Below are 20,586 nucleotides of genomic sequence, written 5' to 3'. Positions count from 1 at the left end.
GTAATTCAAAGTCTTTACAACATTTGTTATGTCTCCATAAATTGTGATGTCATTGATTTAATTTGCGATTCGGGAAAAATATATGATATAGTGAATTTCTTTAATTTTTTACCAGGCTATTGGATTAATATTTGGTGTAACCCTTTTAGTGAATGTAAATCAGTGAATATGTATCTCCACCAACGACCAATCCTTGGTTTAGGAATTTAATGAGTTATAAAATGAATACCTTATTTTTTTGGCAGCATGAATGGAATCAGCTTTCTCTGTGTTATTTTTTGATGGATCCATCAAGTACACTGTGTGGTTGACAGCATTTATGTACTGAAAATGATAAGGGGGAAATGCAACCAATACATCTTTTAATAATACACCAGACACTGTAAATAATGGCATATAGATATCATTCTGCTACTCACCAGAAGTTTCCAGTGGACGTCGCATATGTTCACTAATGAAAGAATTGCCTGGTAATTGTCAAAGTTGACCTAAAGAAGAAGTTAAATAATAATTACATTTGCACTGTAAACCATAATTAGTAAATTTAGCTTTTCAAAGCAATATAGAAAGCTTGCATATTCACTATACATTCAGTATGTAGTGCTGCAATAGATCATTTATAATTTTTCATACATAAGGTCCCTGCACAAACACACAAAATTGCACATCCACACTGTAGTCCATGCAACCACTGTGATCACCTTTGACAAACTGTGCAGGACAAGCTGTGAGCTTTCCCCATGCAGAATCACCCATGCTGTGTAGTGATTGAGAATATATGGAGTTCCCCATCTCCAGCTGAATTTCTGAATGTGTAAACAAAACATCTAATATTTGAGTTTTGGGGGGCTCTTATTTTGGAAGACAACATCAGAATGTCCTGAAACATTGTAGTTGACACCTTGAGAAGATGTCCTCTCCATCTGAGGTGAAATTGGTCTGTGGAAGCAAGGACTTTTATTTTTATGATTTTCTGAATGTATGGACAAAAAAGGTAATATATGAGTTTTGGGGGGGCTCTTATTTTGGAATTCAATATATCATGCAGTGACAGGCTGTGAGGTGTGCTAAAATCATTCTTTCTTTCTTTCATTCTGTCTTTCTTTCTTTCTTTCTGACAGACAGACAGACATAATAAATGAATGAATGTGAAATTGCCTTCACAGGAATTTAACCGGTTTTTAGTTCTGACGGTCATACCGTAATAGCCAGTGTATACGCGCACCACAAAATATAGGGGCGGCTAGTTTGACCGCTCATTTCGACGTGGCGGCTGGCTTGACCGCAGTATTTTTTTGATTGGATAATTCTTTCTAAGATATTTTTTACATTGTAATTATGCTTGTTTATTCCATTAATTTTATATAATCGTTTTTTCCCTCATGAAAATTGCCCTATGTGGAATTCAGCATGCTGGCTATCCGTAAAAGACGTAAAAGACCTCAGCAGGATGCTGAAGATAACATCATATGTGAAACTGAAAAGCCTGGTCTTCAAGAGCAGTACATCAGCAAATATAAAGGCAAGACAATTCAAATATAAGTACTTTGGATTACTTTTGTATTACAGCTGAACTGTTGAATTAGTAAAATGTTAGTACATTTCAGTTATTTCCATTTTTACTTTTTAAATGAGATTGCAGACACCCTGTAACAGTAATCAAAATAATGTTTTTTCTGCTTTAGGCCCCACTACGTTTACGTTTTCACCACTGAATCTTTCTGCAGAGGAGACTTTGTTCTTGAATCTGAACTTCTGAGTTCAAAGGAGAGTCTTGAACGAACTGAAAACTACACTGAAACTGAGAGCACATTCTTGTTTGATTTTCAGTGGCATGGAAAATATTGGTGGTAAGTACATCAAGAACTGTTGACTTGATGTAGCAGGGAAGCTCAAAGAGATCTTTTTCTTCAAGAGAGTAAAAGGGCCAATTTTACCAATAATGATCATTCTCTCATCATTTACTCATTCTTATTCTATCTGACTCCCAATTTAAGTCATCATTCCCTATAAATCTTTATTCATGAATAACTCCTTTCACATTTGAAATGTACAGTGCTCTGCACATGTGTCAAGTGCAAACAACCGTAAACCAGCTTCTCTCATGTACTACAGTGGAGGATTTATAGAGAGTAATGACATATTTGGGTTGAATTCTCACCCAAAACTAATTGTATCACTTCAGAATTACATGGACTAAACACTTGAGAGGTACAGGTGCATCTCCAAAAATTTGAATATCATGGAAAAGTTAAAAAAGTGGAACTTTCATATATTCTAGATTTCTTACACATTAAATGATTTTTTTTGGTTTTAATGTTGATGATTACAGCTTACAGCTCATGGAAATAAAAAATCCAGTATCTCAAAATATTAGAATAAAGAATTTATAATACAGAAATTTCAACCTTCTGAAAAGTATGTTAATTTATGCACTCAATACTTGGTCAGGGCTCTTTTTGCACAAATTATTGCATCAATGTGGCGTGACATGGAGGCAATCTGTCTGTGGCACTGCTGAGGTGTTCTGGAAGCACAGGATGCTTTGATAGCGGCCATCAGCTTGTCTGTATTGTTGGGCACAGTAATACCATTGTTAGAAAACCAGTTACTTGTAGTTCTGGCTCTGTGGGCAGGTGCCAAGTCCTGCTGGAAAAGGAAATCAGCATCTCCAAAAAGCTTGTCAGCAGATGGAAGCATGGTAGATGGCTGAATTGTCTCTCGACTTGAGAGAAAACAGTGGACCAACACCAGCAGATGACATGGCACCCCAAATCATCACTGACTGTGGAAACTTCACACTGGCCTCTCCACTGTGCAACGGTCCAGTTCTTCTCCTTTAACCCAGGTAAGACGGTTCTGACGTTGTCTCTGGTTCAGGAGTGGCTTGACACTTGGAATGGAACAGCACTCTTTCAGCAATGACCTTCTGTAGCGCACCCTCCTAGTGGAGGATGTCAATGAGTGTCTTCTGGACAACTGTCAAGTCAGCAGTCTTCCCCATGATTGTGGTTGTGTGTACTGAACCAGACGCAGATTAAAGGCTCAGGAAACCTTTGCAGGTGTTTTGATTTAATTAACTGATTAAAACTCTTCTCAGGTTGATATTTCTGTATTATAAATTCTGTATTCTAATATCTTGGGATACTGGATGTTTTATTTCTATGAGCTGTAAGCAGTAATCATCAAGATTGAAACAAAAAAAGGCTTGAAATATAAAATTTTATGTGAAATGAACCTAGAATATAGAAAGTTCCACTTTTTGAATTAATTTTCCACAATATTAAATTTTTTTGAGCACCTGTATGTTTTTCCTTTATGCTGCCTTTATGACCTTTTTGAGCTTGAAAGCTTTGGACTCCATTGGCTTACATTGTAAGGACCAAAACACATCAAAAATTCATTCCATAGGAGACAGAAAGTCATATGAGGGTGAGTAAATGATGAGAGAATTATTTTTGTGGGTGAACTTTTTTTTTTTTCCAATTCTTTATTTTGGTGTAGCAGCATATATATTAGCACATGTTACAAAACAAAAGTAGTTGTATTTTCCTTCTGCCATCCAGTTTTTCATTTAGAACAAAACAAAGAACACAACAACAAAAAAACAAAAAAAATAAAATAAAAAAAAAAAAACACTTGGAGGAGGCAAAGTGTGTACATAATATTCCATACTGAAGATTGGTACTTGAGGATTCTTAGTCTGTGGTAGTGACTGCGAGAGAAAGTAAGTTAAGTTCCTAATGCGTGGTAGGCAAAAGGTGTGAACAGGTAAAGAAAAAAGGTGTGTTCGCTCTCTGGCTGTGTACGGAGTATGTACTTAAGGGCTCATGCACCATCAAACAAGTAGGCAAACAGATGTGGTTACCTTAAAAAGTCATTTGTTCAATACCTCCACAAAATCTGGTCGCAATGGTCTTACATATTCAACCCACATGGTCCAGAATTTGATAAACACAATTTTCTGAAGACGAAGGGAGAAAGTAATCTTTTCCATAATATAAATGTAATTTACTATATCCATCCACTCCTGTATTGTGGGGGGTTCATGAAGCAACCAGTGCCTTGTGAGTGCCTTTTTACCCACCGTCGTTAAAATACAAAATAAATATTCATCAGGCCTTCTTGCCTGTAAATCAGTATATCCTAAAAATAATGTGGAAAACTGCAAAGGCAGGACAGTGTTGAATGTGTTCATGCGACGAACAACCGTATAAGTCCAAAAAAACTAAAATTGAGATAACCATGTGACTTGAATGTATGTGTGCCACTTTTGTATACAGAATCACTTTGGGGGTGGTGGGGGGGTAAAATACAGAGTAAAATACTCTGTATTTTAAATTTTAAAATAGTCTCACGCGGAAAAAACGTTTATGTCCACTAATGAAAAATGGAGACGCCGGTTGCTTTCATGTCCACTGTGGCAAAACCTCGGCAAAAAAAGGAGAGCGAACATGAATGAATGGAAGGACAGAGCAAGGAAGTCTTTGAGGGATGCTGGGAAACCATATGTGAACTGGAGAGGAGAGCAAAAACGAGGAAAATGTCCACCGAAAGAGGTGAGTAAAAGAACCGTATACAAAGTATCTACCTAACGTTACGTTAGCGGTTACAGTCAGAGGGGCGTGTAGGCTACTGGGCGTCGTCTACTACAGTTTATTCATATAGCTCACTCTGTTTAACGGATCAATTCATGAATGGGTCAAATGAATGCTGTAGGCTACTTCTTATAACCACGGATAAATTAATCGAAACATTTTAGCTGCGTTTGATTTCCCTAATGTTAGCTAGCGGGATAATGTTAGCTGGCTAGCCAGTTACTTTGTAACGTAGCTGGTTACAGTCAGGGGGCATATTACTGGGCATCTAACATTACTAATGTTCATACAGCTCGGACTGTTTAGCGAATCAAGTCATGAATGGGTCGAAATGAAAGCTGAGAAAATTAGACTTTGATTGCTTTATGTCTTCACTGAAATTGGTTAAAAAAAAAAAAATCATTGACGTGTTTAAAATATTTTGATATATTTTTGGGATCCCCTGTTACCATTTAATGCAACACTTTGTTTTGTAATATTGTATGCTATGCTATGTTTGTTACTCATTAAATACCATAAATAAATAAATAAATAAATAAAAGGTAATAATAAAAAAAATTCATTGATTGTGTAAGCTGTTATATATTCTAGCTAGTAACCTTAATAGCTGCTAGGGCAAGGTGTGCAATGAGACGTGTCCCAGGCAGTGTTCAAGCCTAACAGAACAAAGAAAACTCCAGCTCTTCACAGAGTTTTATGCTGTCTCTTATGAGAGGCAGCAGGCTATCATTCTCTCTGGTTTGGAGCAGGTTGGCTAACTTAAGCAATTCATGACCATATCATGTCAACAGTATGCAATGCATCACCATGTAGGCCCATGAAATAACCAGTGAATTGAATACTACTGTATGCCTTCAATTCACTAAGACTGCACATGTGCCTGATCACTGTAAATGTTAAATTTTGTGAGGATGGATGAAGGATGATCGGCATCAAGTAGGCCACCAAGTGCATTACAGACCACAGCGCTTTGGTGCCCTAAAAGGCATACACATGGCTTATTCATTCTCCTAACCAAAGCCTACTCGCGTACTTAATGACCTTAACTTGACAGCTCTACACTATGGCTAGCCTGCTACGCTATGGTAAATGTCTTTTTACTTCATGTCTTTTTACTTCTAGCACAAGGTGAGTCGCAGATGACCACGTGGGCCTGAAACTGAGATTACTAAGAGGAAGTACACCTTCAAGTACCATGTGCAACAAGGAGGCCAAAGACTTGCTGTTTGTAAGCTCACATTTATGTCAGTCTTTCAACTGACCAACAGTCGCCTACAGGTCACAATGGCCTGTGTTAATGGCCACAGCAATGCAAGTTTCTCAATTCTTGGACTTATGCGCCAACACTAGATTTCTGTCTGTCACTCACTCACTCTCACTCACTCTCACACACACACACACACACACACACACTCTCTCTCTCTCTGCCTTTTTAATTTTCCGCTCTCCCCACGCTTACTGAAATTAGACACAGGTGTTAGACATTAGCTCATGTGTATAGGGCCCTTACCGCTTTTCTCTCCCGGACGGGCGCTTGACCACGCCCCCGCTGCCACACACGGCTTGTAACAAAAAATAAAAAATTTACAGTAAACAGTAGCCTAGCAAGAAAGTCATTGGTCACTATCTTCCTCTTGTGCACATGAAACCACTGAAGTCATCTCCTTCGGTGTCGGAGTTGAATAGCCTCAGCCTCAGAGTCAATTCATCACGCTGCTGTTTCCAACGTCTCCCGTGCAGCAACTCTATTTACTTTTCCAACAGCCAGATCAATCGCCTTCAACTTCAAAGCTGCATCATATGCATTTCTCCGTGTCTTGAGGGTGACAAAATGACTACCGTAATCAGAATGATGGGAAGTTTGAGCGCGCTCGATTTAATCTAAACAGTAAACAAAAAAGTTGTTTGACCTTAACCCGTTCGGCAATTTCATTGGTCTAATGAAAGCTTCATGCCGCCAAAAAACTGAGCACTTCACAGAATGTTTTTTTTTTTTTAAATAAAATTTGAAAGCGGGAAAAATCCATATATTAGCCGCATCGTTGTTTAAGCCGCGAGGTTCAAAGCGTGGGGAAAAAGTTGCGGCTTATAGTCCGGAAATTACGGTAAGTAAAAAAATAAAATCTTGAAGGACCTCATGCTCTCGTCCTGTTAGTTTTTAAAGCTGCAGCATTGTCAGCATCCGTTGCCCTACAACATTCCCTGGTCTAATGGTGCACTGGACGCTGGCATTATAGGGCGTCGGGTGCCTTGCCACCCTATAACGCCAGCGTGCACGTACCGTAATGGTTAGCATTCAGCTCACTGTTGTTGCCCAGTCAGGAAACATATTTTTGCACTTTGAGATCGATATCAGAGGTAAAGTGCTATGCAAATGTAATGTATGATTATTCTTTGTATCATTACAACATGTGGATCTTAAAGGGATACTTCAGCTTTGGAAAGATTAATGTGTATTTAAAATGGGTCATTTATGAAGTAGAAATGTGAAATGTATTTTTGAATTTGGAGCCTTCTAGACTGAGAAAAGCCAGAAAATTTATTTTTGATTTATGGGGATGAAAGATAACAACTCCCAGATTGCAATGCTAAAACGCACACATCAATCGATCACATGTTTAGCATTCATGTAAACACTACATTCAGATTCACAAATCGGAATAAATTCAGTTAGATTGAAACAAAATGTGTGCATGTAAACAATGACGATTTTTGCATCATCGGAGGATTTTTTCCAGACAAAAAATACATAAATCTCTTATCTCAGGGGGATATGAGTGAGGAAAGCATGGTAATTCGAAAATACTAAAAAGAATTCTGTTTTCTAATGATACAAAGCTTAATGCTATATCCTGAAGTATCCCTTTAATGACTGTATGTGAAAAACAAAATCCTATAGTTTAGAGGAAGGTTTAGTATTATACATTTATGGTCACAGAAACAATGGAATTGTGCAAAACAGACCAGCATAGTTTATTATATTTCCTTTGTTCATGAGTTGTGTTGTTTATTTATTAGGCCTCATAGCATTCATCGTGCAGTGAGAGAGGGGATAAGAGAGCATATCTTGAGCTTCCCACGCCAACCGAACCACTACTCACGCATGAAGGAAGATGTGGAGAGGGAGTACCTGAGCCCTGATTTAAACCTGCTCCGCATGTTCCGCCTGTACAAGGAAAACAATCCAACATCCACTGCAAAGTTCTGGCTCTATAGGGACCTCTTCAAGCAGCAGAACCTCAGTTTTGGGCAGCCAAGAAGTGACACTTGTGACGCCCTGTTCTCAAAATTAACAGCTGCTACAACAGATGGAGAAAGGTTGAAGATCGCAGCCGAGAGAGAGCTTCACCACCGGAAAGCTGAAAAAGCTTTGCAGGCTGACACAGCGAGGGCCAAAGCCAATGATGACTGCCATGTCATTTGTATCGACATGCAGGGGGTAGTGTTCACGCCAAACCTGACACACTCCAACGTGTACTATCAACGACAGCTGGCCAACTACAACCTCTGTATCCAGGAGATGGGCACTGACGATCCTCCTACAATGTGCCTCTGGCATGAGGGCATCGCTCACAGAGGTTCCATCGAGGTGGCAAGCTGTCTTTTGAAGTGGGCAGAAACATCTTTCGCTCCCCTAGTCCAGGCAAAGGAACGCAAGCTCGTCATCTATAGTGACCGATGCTGTGGGCAGAACAACAACTGGCGAGTCCTAAACCTCATGGCCCTGCTCGTATCTAGAGGGTACTTCAGTCAGATAGAGCAGAAGTTCATGGTGTCTGGTCACTCCTTCCTTCCCTGTGACTGTTCCTTTGCCACGCTGGACAAGAGGCGTAAGGTGTCCACACTCCACACCCCCAGCGATGTCGCCGAGATGATCCGTGGAGCAAGGCAGCAGCATCCATTCAAAGTCATTGAGATGAAATGTGCAGACTTCAGGCAGCTCCCTGATGCAACATTAAAGCGTCCACCTGGCTTGCTAATCACATCCATGATGTGGTTGAAAGTGACAGGTAAAAAACTAAAGAGTTGGTTTTCTGAGATTAACAGTGTTGGGGATATGTGCGTGAAAGAAGAATCTTTATTGAATTTCTTGTTGAATCATGATTTCAGCTGCTGATCCATGGTGTGTCCACACAAAGGGAGCCACAGCCTCTCCGAGGGATGGAAGACCTGGCTGATCACCAAACAGAGGAAGAATCAACCACCTCCAGCTCCCTTGTTCTCCACCACGTATGCTCGTGCTTACGAGGACCCTCTGCCCGTCAAGAAGGAGAAGCACCGGGATCTTATGAAAATGCTAGCCTACATGCCAGCGGAGGCCCAAGCATTTTATGGGACATTAGAATGTGAAGAGTAGCCTGGTATGTGTAGGTCATGTGCAGGGTAAGGTGGGGTACATTGTGTATATTGTGTAAAATTAATCATAATAGTAGTTGTAGCTTATCTTGTATGCCTTATCATATGTTGTATAATAGGAATATATAGTTATTTATTTAGTAAATGAATGAATGGGGTGATTTATGAAATGTATTATAAAATGGTAAACTAGCATATGGAACAATATGATGATGTATGTCTGTATTGTAAATATGTATTGTTTACAGTTATTACTGTTGTTTATTGTTTGTATGTATTGTTGATTGTATGTACGGTTTATTGTTTGTACTGACGTTTATTTTCTGCACTGTAAGTAGGCCTATGTTATTGTTCATTGACCGTACTGTATTGTCCGTGTTTTTGTTCTGTGATTTATGTTGGCAAAAAATAAAAAAAATTGAAAGAAAGAAATGCTTAATATTTTCTTTAAGGTTCTGTTACTGTATTAAAACTAAGATAAAGGAATCAAATCTCCAGTGGTTTAAAGTGATATGATGAATTGGACATATACTGTTCTTCCACATTCCAGAAATGTAAATTACTCTAACGTTTTATTTTTAAGATTGATACTAAAAAATCTTATCTCATTAGAATTGTGAAGCTTTTGTTGTCTATCTTCAAGTCAAAAAAATAATAATAATATAATATTCAGAGTCCAAATTAAAAAAAAATTATTATTCAAAATTTGAAAATATGGACTTATATGGTTCTTCATCTCAAGCCCTCATTTGTCTCAGGTAACAATATTCTAGATAAATTTCAATCAGGTTTTAGGTTCACTTCTCAAGGTGTCGAATGATTTATTGCTCACTCTGGATTCCGGTAGATCTGCAGTTCTAATGTTAATCGATATCAGTACTGCATTCGATTCAGTTGACCACACTATCCTTCTTAAACATTTAAGGGATGAGGTTGGCATCAAGGGAACTGTTTTAGATTGGTTTAGATCATGCATCTCAGATAGTACTGTGAGGGTAACGATTGGAAATTCTTCCTCTTCCTCTGCATTGCTTACTTGTGGGGTACCCTAAGGGATCAGAATATCTGTCAGAAATTCTGAGTTATTAATGATCCCCTAGATCCCTCAGATCCTCTGACAAATTTCTCCTGCAAATACCTCACTCTCGCCTAAAGTTTAAAGGGGATTGTGCTTTTTCTGTTGCTGGCCCTAGATTATGGACCAGGATACCTCTGGACTTTAGGTCTGCCCCTTCCCTTCCTGTTTTTAAATCACACCTGAAGACAAATCTGTATTCCTTGGCTTTTACATGAATGTTTATTGTACATTCTATGGGTAATTTCTTGTCTTTGTGTTATTTGTCTTATTAGTCTTGAATTCCTCTGTATCCTATTATTGTTTAATTTGCATTATGTACAGCACTTTGGTATACACTAGGGTTGCAACGGAATGACATTTCCACAGTATGATAACAGTCTCAGAAAATATCACGGTTTCACTGTATCACGGTATACGGTATTACACAATTACTATTATCAGTGAAAACAGAAAGGTTATTTTATTTATTTATTTTTGAGCAAACATTTATTATAACTTTATTATAATTGAAACTTGAAACCATTTAATTTATTTAAGTATGTGTAAAAAAAGTCTCCCTTTTGAAAATAAAATAAATAGAAAAAATAAGAAAGCTAACAGAATTATAATAAACAGAATTATAAACATGATAAAAAAATATCATGTAACTATAACATGTTATATAACTAAAGCATGTTAGTTTATATGGTAAATGAACTACTAAATGAAAAATAACATCAGCTGAGTGAGCTTTTAAAGTAATGTCCTATGATTATTAATAATTAACATATACTGTAGACTGCTCCTGTCTGTAACTTTAACTCTGTGCTTCTCAACTGGTTTTGCTTCAGGACAGATTTTACATTGGAAATCAAGTGTCGACCTGTCATAGATTAAACAGAACCTGTATTTAATGTATCCTGGGTCGCATTTCCTTTTATGTTGCATAGATTTGTTCATGGTTTTCCAGTACAAGGACATGCATCAAGTGACATTATTTTTGTTGTTGATGTCAACTACTAAATTTACAGGAAGTTTTCTCTCCCTCTTTTAAAAATTGAAGAGCATATTTACTTATATGAGCCCATTATTATCCCATTTGTTACCTAATATTACATATTTATACACATAAAAAACTGAATAAAGGCTGAGCTTATAAATGTATTTTATCATCTCTACTTCCCTGTTAATTTATTATTCAATTTAACACTCTACATCAGGGGTCGGTTTACTTATTTTTTTCTAAAACATTATCCGTTTACATGCTAAAAGTGTCATGATGTGGGTCTCGATGGTTTGACTTTCACCACTCAACTGAATAACACCGGCTGCATAACTATGAAAAATGATTACTGCAAGAGTTACATTAACATACAGGTTTGAAGGGACTTCAACATTTCTAAATTGCACAAATAAAAAATACATATACATATTCATCTCTGGCTTGCTTTTGCTCACATGTCAATGATGCCGAGATATTTATATTTAATTTAATCACTGAGAAGGTTTACCTGCAAAGTAGCACCAAACATCACAAGAATGGACACAGAGTAGCCGTATAACACTTTTCCTTGAGCAGAATATTGCACTACAGATCACTAGATAGTGCAGAGATAGAAATAACGCACTCACGTGCATGGTTGCCAGATTGCACAAAATAAGAATAAAACTAGGCAGAATATTTCCAATTTGCGCAATATAAATCTCAAACTGGGGGTGTTGCGTCTCTTATCTGGCAACCCCGAGCATGTTAAACACTTGTGGAGACGCGTTAGGTCCCAATGCAAGTAAACTGAAATATCCAATGAAAAATATAAACGCTTTTATGATAAATGAGCCATTGGCCACATTAAACCATGTGGAGGGCCTGATCCAGACCACGGGCCGTAAATTGCCCATGTCTGCTTTAGCTGTTTGCGAGATTATCATTAAATCTGCCTCGGCAGTCCTAAATTGTCTATCACTTGTGCGGCCGCCGAAATATCTTCAATGGAAGAACCATGGCATTGTTCTTTCCCATCTGTCCCAGTGACCCAGTCCGAATAGACCAGTGGAGAAACACTGCTTTAACTCACACACACTCACACACACACTCATGTCAGACCCCCTCACTTCTCTCTGACATTTTCACGCGTGCACGTGTGTGTGTGTGTGTGTGTGTGTGTGTCGCAAGTTGACGAGTCTGACAGGCAGACAGGGAGGAAAGGAGATGCGCACGCGCATGTGAGATTATCCGTCCGGTTGTATTTTTTTCTCAATACCGTAGATAAGCAAATGTACATGGTATGATAACTGTCCATTTTTAAACCGTGGTATACCGTGAAACTGGTATACCGCTGCAACCCTAGTATACACTAGTTGTTCTTAAATGTGCTATATAAATAAATTGACCTATGACCTCAAGTTTAGATTATCGTAATGCATTACTAGGTGGATGTCCTGCAGGCTAAACAAATACACTTCAGTTGATTCAAAATGCAGCAGCTAGAGTGTCTTTTTCTAATAAATGTCTATTTTTTTACAGCCTGTTCTATAAGTAATTATTTTGTTTATTGTCCTTGTTTTAGATACAGTTATTAAATATTGTTATTTACATAGGTTAAACACGCCATTAATGAAATCCTGTTTTATTACATATCCTATTTTAATGGGGATATCATTTATTACAGCTAACTCTTACATGAGCAAACAAGGTTTAAACATCAACCGTAACAAGATCAAATTGAAATGTACGGCTTTTTAATACTTCTGTGTGCAAACTTTGCCGAAGTGGTCCTGGCTGAAATAGTTCTAAACATAAATAACTAATATTGGTATTATACTTTGTTTTCTGCTCTGGCATAATTTCATTTACAGCTGCTTTGAAACAACACCTGCAATGAAAAGCGTTATACAAATAAATGTGTCTTGACTTTAAAGATGTTTCTTTTTTTTTTTACAGTACTGTAATGTCACATTTGGTAATACACTTACATTGCATAAGAAAGAAAGTCATTCACACCTTGAATATCACGAGGGGGAATAAATGATGAGAAAATTGTCATGTTTGGGTAAACTATCCCTTTAAGTGTGAATTCAGTGTCCAAATGCTTTTTGAGAGCTGATATATGAAATCATACATTGAAATCAACTGACAATCTCTGTGTTATTCAGGATATTTATTTCCACACATTTCAAACACAAAACAGCAAAAACTGTAATGAAAAATAAAAGATATTACATTTAAAAATATTGAGCAGAACATTAGGAGAAAATTGTCTTCATCAAGTCTTTATGAGACGAGTAGCAGATCTGCTGTGTTTGACTTCATCATTATTTCAAGACTTCATTATTCAAATATGACTGCAACATTACAAAGACAAGTATAAGTCCTCCCCAAACCAACAAAAGAGTAATGAACACACAGAAAAACAAGATCAATTACTGAACAAATAATAATAAAACATGAAAGTAGCTCCACTGATGGAGGTAGAGATGATGAAATACAGCTTGATTTAATCTTCATGCTAAACAAAAAAAGGGAGAAAAACAGGAAATGTCAAACAAATTATTACTATGAAATGTTTAGACACAAACAATTTGATGACAATCCAACCTCCTTCCACACCTCATTCACACGTGCTTTAAAAGATACATTTTAGTCTGACTAAAACTAATTCTTCATATAAACTATTTATTCTGACTGAAATATTAGGAATGTAAAGTCAGACTAACAGATCTAGATAATGCGATTACAGCTCGGCTTTATATGTGTTAATAGCTGCATAATTGACTTTGACATTGTGTGTATTTACACTCCAGAAAGACAGAGGTGACGCACAACATGCATTTAAAACTTCCTCAGCTGACATCATTCCTTCAGATATTTGATAAAACATTGTGTCATGCAGCTCAATTACACAAAAACCTACTGAATTATAAAACTGTGCATGTAAACATACTGACAGTCACTCATCATAGTTGGTGCAGATGAAGTTGAGTTTGTGAGTTTGAGGAAGGCTGATCCAGCGCTGATCTCCTCCAGACTGAACTGCTCCAACTCTCACAGCATCACTGCAGTTTTCCACTCCTGTCCCGTTACCTGCAGCCCAGTTCTGATAACACAAGATCTCTCCATTCACCCAAAACCAGATGCCCATAGTGCAGGAGTGACGTAGACCCAACCACACTTCAGCAGTGGAGGCTTTTCTGGCCACATTCATCACCCGACGCTGAATCTGTTCAGACTGAACTGACACCAGATCCACATGATTCTCTCTGCAGTATCTCAGAGCTTCATTCCAGCTCAGATTCTGCTGAATCAAAACCAGTTTATCTGGACAAAAAAAAACACAAAAAAACCAGACCAAAACATCCAGAGATCAAAAACAGAAACACTTTAAAGGATTATATTTAAGGGGGAAGGACTTCATCAGGTTTACACCAGAATATTGTTTTGGGTGTGAGAAGATCTACTCACCTTCATGACAGACAAACTGAGTTTTTTTATCACAGCTCCAATCACCCCATTGTCCACGGTCTGACTTGACCCAAAGCACTGCACAGTTTTCATTCCCCCCAACATTATCAGGTATGTTTTTCCTCCAGTTTCTGAATGAGGAGTTACTCTGATCTGACCACTCCCATGAGTCTCTGAACAGACCGATCCAGACTCCAGATGTTGTGTGTGTATCATTCCTGATCTTCTCAATCTGTTCATTCTCAGTCTGGTTCCTCACACTGACCAGATCTGTGTGATGCTCTCTGCAGTAATTCTGAGCAGCTCTCCACGTCATTGTCTGTTGTACAGGGATGAATCCTTTACTGCTGTCTTTATAAGAGAATAAATAAACAAATCTTGCTTTTGATTTACAGTAATTAAGAGACAAATTATGTGATTTCTGCAGCACTATGTCACAACATGCAGTTGCAAAATTGTTTTACAAAAAGCTTTCTGAATACACCCTCTCTTTGTCATTGGTCAAATAAACAGATCGTCCCACCCCAAACTCACAACACTGGTTGAATCAATGACGCTGCATCAGATTGGCCGAGCCGCTCAAACAGAGCAATGTTGAAAGTGACATAAATCAACCTGTGAATGTCTTATGTATATTTGACTGCATATTAAACTGGGATAGGAGAAAGCATTTTAACATTGAACAAATAATGAAGTAAATAAATCACACTGTTTCTCACTGTTCAATCAAATGTTTTTAAAAGCAAATTATTTAAAAGATGAAGAGATTGTGTACAGCACATAATTCACACCACAGACTGCTGCACTCACCATTGTAACATATGAAAGGTAAATTGTTATCACAAGGAAAATCATTCCATTGTCCAGGATTCATGTTACTACAGTCAACATTATCATTCGGTTGAGTCGGTGCCCAGTTACGATACTGTGAATTATTTTCTGTGTAGAACGCAGGGTCACCCAGAGACCACTTCCATTTATAACTGACTGTCTTCTGCAGTCCAATCCAGACATGTTGAATCTGACCATCATTCACACTCTTCAGCAGATCTTCTATGTCATTCTTGTTGTTGATGGTGGCCAGATCTGTGTAATTCTCTCTGCAGTATCTCTGAGCTTCAGTCCAGTTCAAATTCTGATTCACAAAGTGATACTGACGTGGAACACATGCAGATGAACTGAAGACAGCTGAGAAGAGGAAAAATATTGAGACAAACACAAATAATTCACAGCGATGAGACTGATGTTAGTAAATCCAAAGAAAAAATAATATACACACACTCACCTGAGAGAATAAAAGTGATGAATGTTTTTTGCTCCATTTCTGAGGAGATACAGACCATTAAAATCTCAGATATGAAAGTATGAAGTTCAGAGATTAATTCAAGATTAATGAACAGGTTTTAGCAATCAAATGAGATCATGAAAACCATAAAATGATAACAGAAAATAATGAAGAAGACAGTGACATTATAACAGGTCTTACTGGTTTAATGAAAGATCATGAGAGTTTCTCGATCCTCTAGTTGTGTCTGTTTCTCTCTTAATTCCTGTGTGTCTGTGTCTTCTTCCTTCATCAGTTCATACTGATATTCTGGATCTGTTCTTCAGCTCCTCCCATCAAGTGTGCGTGTATCACTCAAAACATTGTGTTCATTGTGTTTCTTCCTCATTAGGTTTTTTCTGTTTTCTCAGCCAATAGATTTCTCTTCTGATGATGACATTGACCTTTAGTGTGTGTTCAGAGTGTTCAGCTGTAGGTGTGTGTGTGTGTGTGTTGTTGTGTTAAAATAAGAATATGTTGTGACTCTCAGGCTGCTTGATTTGAATAGGAAAGATAAAGAGTTTGTGAATGTGCATGTGTTATAACCGGAAACTAAATTCAAAACATTTGGTCTACAGATATTCATCAGGAAACTCAGTAACCAAAGAAACAAACAAATAATCATAATAATAAAAATAATAAATAAAATAAAAAATAGAAACATTTGTCATTAACACTTTAAAATCTGAAATGACCTGAAAGGTTTGTCTGAGGGTCTCAGGGTAGAAAATATCATTAACACAGTATTAAAAAACATTATTAATCAATGGACAATCCCCATAGTGATAGAAAAGTGTGTGTGTGTGTGTGTGTGAGCGTGTATTTATCACTTTGTGGGGACCAAATGTCCCCATAAGGATAGTAAAACCCGAAATTTTTGACCTTGTGGGGACATTTTGTCGGTCCCCATGAGGAAAACAGCTTATAAATCATACTAAATTATGTTTTTTGAAAATGTAAAAATGCAGAAAGTTTTCTGTGAGGGTTAGGTTTAGAGGTAGGGTTAGGTTTAGGGGATAGAATATAAAGTTTGTACAGTATAAAAACCATTATGTCTATGGAAAGTCCCCATAAAACATGGAAACACAACTGTGTGTGTGTGTGTGTGTGCGTGCGTGCGTGCGTGCGTGCGTGCGTGCGTGTGTGTGTGTGTGCGTGCGTGTGTGTGTGTGTGTGTGCATGTGTTATAAACGAATCCCAGTCAGGATATTACCTTTAAGTTAAACAAATAACAATTATTTGTGTTGTGTTTAAGTGCTTTTCTTAATTCATTAAACTTTCAGAATTATGAACATTACAGTTAGTCAGGGACTCTCATTTGATAGACAAAATAGTCACGTCATGTTCAGGCCTACATGGAATCTGTACCCACAAGATTCTGCAGAAACCGTCACAGTTCTTCAGGCGCAAGTAAACAATACTTCTAGTGAAATTGAACAAAGAACGGGTAACCACAATGACGGTCACAACCAAAAACAAGGTAGTGATTCAAATATGAGCTGTGACAACAAATAAAAGACCGACAGCATAAATAATGCAGCAAACAGTAACAGATTAATCTGCATAATTCAGTATCAGAATGAGCTTCTCATGTACAAAAGAGATTATTTTGGTGATAGGAGAAACAAGTGCACACAGAACATTACAATGAGACAGAATATAAAACAAGGTAGGAGTATAAATAGACACATAATAGGACGTATAACAGAATGGTGTATGTACATGTGCAATTGGTAATGTATATGCAAGGTAGGGGTATGTGCATTTATTGAATTAAATATGTGAATTTACATATGTATATGAGATATGCATTTACATTATTGCACTATGGGGGAGTCCTGAGGCAGTTTAATTGTTCATGAGGAAAATGGACTGAGGGTAAAAAATGTTCTTGTGCTCTGTAGTGCCGGCCAGAGGGCAACAGTTCAAAGAGGGAATAATTAATTCATGTAACGGTGCATTGCAGGGATCCCGATTACCCATGATCTTATTATTATCCACAGATTCCACACCTTCAAAAGTGCTCAAGCTCAACAGAAATGCAGATAAATCTCCATCTATCACTCTATTAATCATCACTCCTCTAATTCTAGTAAAGATTTATTCTAGTAAAAATATCATACATGCAGTTTTTATGACCTCATATTTCTAATTCCCCGTCTGTCGCTTTCTCCACGTTGTGTCAGAGAAGCGACACTAGGGGTCTCTCTTGAGCGCCGAATATGCCTCTGATCCATTGAAAAAGGCCAATGAGAAGTTGGCAGTCAGTATTTGCATACCCGCCCCGAAATCACGGGTATAAAGGCGAGGCAAATACTAGAGTTCATTCAGAAATTTTCTTCGAGCCGATGGTTGTGCATGCTGTTAGGTGTGATAACACACCCGTTCCTGTATTCCTCTGGCGCTACTGCATGCTATTGGATTGAGAGCATCACAGCGAAGATTCTTCTCCTTACGCGGCAGTGCATATTGCCCTAGACGCCGACAGCGCAGTATAAAAAACTCAGGCGAGTTTTTAAAGAGTGATTTTCTTTAAAAGAGTGATTTTCTTTAAAAGATTAATTTTCTCTAAAAGAGCAAATACACAGTGGTGTTGAACGTCCTTTTCAGGACACGTCTTTGTAAAGATGCCTTTCCGCCCCTGTGTAGTTCCTGGATGCGGTAGAGTGCTCTCCGCTTCAGACGGCCACAGGCGTTGTCTCATGTGTCTGAGCAGCGATTACACCGAGGCTGCGTTTGTGGATGGTTCATGTTCTCACTGCGAGAACATGACCATGACAACGTTGCGGTCGCGGCTCGCTTACAACCGTAAGCAAGCCACTCCGTCGGGTACCCCCCTCGGACCACCCGTCCCCGGCGCGCTCGTTGACTCCCGTCCATGCTCGAGGCAACAGCAGCTCGCCTCACAGCCAGCTCGCCTATCCTCTAGAGCTAGAGGTGGATGAGCTCGCCGCTGCATCGGAGAGCGCGGTGTCTGACGCCGATGACTCCCTTGGGCTGCCGCCTTCACTCAGACGCTCAGATGTCCGACATGCTTTCCCGGGCCGCCGCCAGCGTGGGCTTGGACTGGAATCCCCCGTCCTTCCCACAGCCATCACGGTTGGATGACTGGTTCCTGGGGTCCCGACGCCGCTCACAGCTGCGCCCCCCCCCATGTCCCGTTTTTCCAGGAAGTGCACGATGAGCTGATGTCGCTGTGGAGGGCACCGTTCACCACACAACATCACAAAGCCACACACTCATCCGCTCTCGCTACCCTCGACGGCGGAGCGGCCCACGGGTACACGGCGATCCCCCCGGTGGATAGGGCTGTTGCGCTCCATCTATGCCCCGGAAACCTTACCACCTGGCGCGGTCGCCCTGTACTCCCTTCCAAGGCCTGTAGGACAACATCCTCGCTGACAGCGAAGGCCTACGGCGCCGCCGGAACTGCCGCTTCCGCCCTGCATGCCATGGCCCTCCTGCAAGTCCACCAGGCCAAGGTGCTCAAAGAACTGCACGTGGGTAGCCCTGATCCCGACGTGCTGCAGGAACTGCACTCAGCGACCGACCTCGCCCTCAGAGCCACGAAGTTCACAGCGCAGTCACTCGGGCAGGCGATTGCCATCCTCGTGGTCCAGGAACGACACCTATGGCTGAACTTGGTCGTGATGCGTGAGACCGACAAGCTTCGCTTTCTCGACGCCCCAGTCTCCCAGTTCGGTCTCTTCGGTGACACCATCGAGGACTTCACCCAGCAGTTCTCCGCGGTAAAGAAACAGACGGAGGCGATATCACATATCCTGCCCGCCGCCAAACCTGCCGCCCGGGCCCTGCCCGTCTGCTTTCGCCGAGGCGTCCCCTGCGAGGAAATGACAAGCTGCTCCACCTCAACCTGGGCCCAGCTCTCAGCCCACGCGTCGAGCGCTCCGCATGAAGCAGACACCCCCGTCTCACGGACCCCCTCGAGGACCCGGAAGGCTCCCAGGCGCTCCTGAGACGGACGGCCCAGAGCCCAAGACGTTAGCTCCGGAGATGGTGAGACCACTCCGTCCCCCGGTGGGGTGCCGGAAGGAGAATTTTCCTTTAACTTTTCTTTTGCCGCTCCCCTTAACCGGGGCAGCGGTACCCAAATTCTCAATAAAAGAGCTATTTCCTTTGTCTCTGGGTCAACTGGCCCGCAAATGCTGTTCTCATGGCACTCTGCCCCCAGATCTCAACAGTCCCGGCACACTGGACGTGGCTCCAGGCCAGCCTTCAGCCCCACGACTGTTCCCCGGCCGGCAGGTTCTGATGAGTCCAGAGAACGCCACTACAGGACCTCCTCCTCAGTCACCAACCCGCCCCCTGCCGGATGTAAAACCCTGGACAGACCTCTGCTTTCTACGGGCAGGAGTGCCCCTGCAGCAGGTGTCCCGACGCGTCATGGTCACTACCCATGCCTCCAGATTGGGTTGGGGTGCCGTTTGCAAGGGGCACGCAGCTGCGGGCTGTTGGAGAGGGGCCCCGCTACACTGGCATATCAATTGCCTAAAGTTGTTGACTGTCTTCTTTGCCCTGCGGCGGTTTCTCCCGTTAATTCGAGACAAACACGTCCTAATCAGGTCAGACAGCACCACTGCGGTAGTGTACATAAATTGCCAAGGCGGTGTACGCTCTCGCCACATGTCACGACTCGCCCATCGTCTCCTCCTTTGGAGCCAGCAGTGACTCAGGTCGCTGTGTGCCTCTCACATTCCCGGCAAGCTCAATGTGGTAGTGGACGCACTGTCACGACAAAGCTTACCCAGCGGAGAGTGGAGGCTCCACCCCC

At 40.2% G+C, this 20,586-nt stretch overlaps 1 protein-coding gene and 1 long non-coding RNA gene across 4 annotated transcripts in view; one reads left to right on the top strand and one right to left on the bottom strand.

Moving 5' to 3' along the window:
• Positions 1-20,586, bottom strand: part of LOC127646650 (C-type mannose receptor 2-like) — a 365,416-nt gene that overhangs the window by 248,719 nt on the left and 96,111 nt on the right. The window contains exons 2-6 of one of the 3 annotated variants that reach the window (XM_052130690.1): positions 15,756-15,794; positions 15,281-15,658; positions 14,471-14,821; positions 13,957-14,326; positions 13,166-13,517 (exon numbers count right to left, since the gene is read on the bottom strand). In XM_052130690.1, the coding sequence (XP_051986650.1) occupies positions 13,959-14,326; positions 14,471-14,821; positions 15,281-15,658; positions 15,756-15,792 (1,134 nt within the window). In that variant the 5' untranslated portion in view covers positions 15,793-15,794 and the 3' untranslated portion in view covers positions 13,166-13,517; positions 13,957-13,958. Of the gene's footprint in view, positions 1-13,165; positions 14,327-14,470; positions 14,822-15,280; positions 15,659-15,755; positions 15,795-20,586 lie in introns of those variants that run through there. The other 2 variants (XR_007970950.1, XM_052130480.1) reach the window with 2 other exon arrangements.
• On the top strand, positions 1,698-7,810 carry LOC127647367 (uncharacterized). Its single transcript, XR_007971051.1, has 3 exons — positions 1,698-1,850; positions 5,721-5,876; positions 7,617-7,810. It is a non-coding gene; the product is annotated as an uncharacterized LOC127647367 (long non-coding RNA).

This window comes from Xyrauchen texanus, chromosome 1 (genome assembly GCF_025860055.1).
Source record: "Xyrauchen texanus isolate HMW12.3.18 chromosome 1, RBS_HiC_50CHRs, whole genome shotgun sequence".
NCBI classification, from domain to species: Eukaryota; Metazoa; Chordata; class Actinopteri; order Cypriniformes; family Catostomidae; genus Xyrauchen; species Xyrauchen texanus.
The sequence above is the reverse complement of the archived record's forward strand: the minus strand, read 5'-3'. Positions and strand labels throughout refer to the sequence as shown.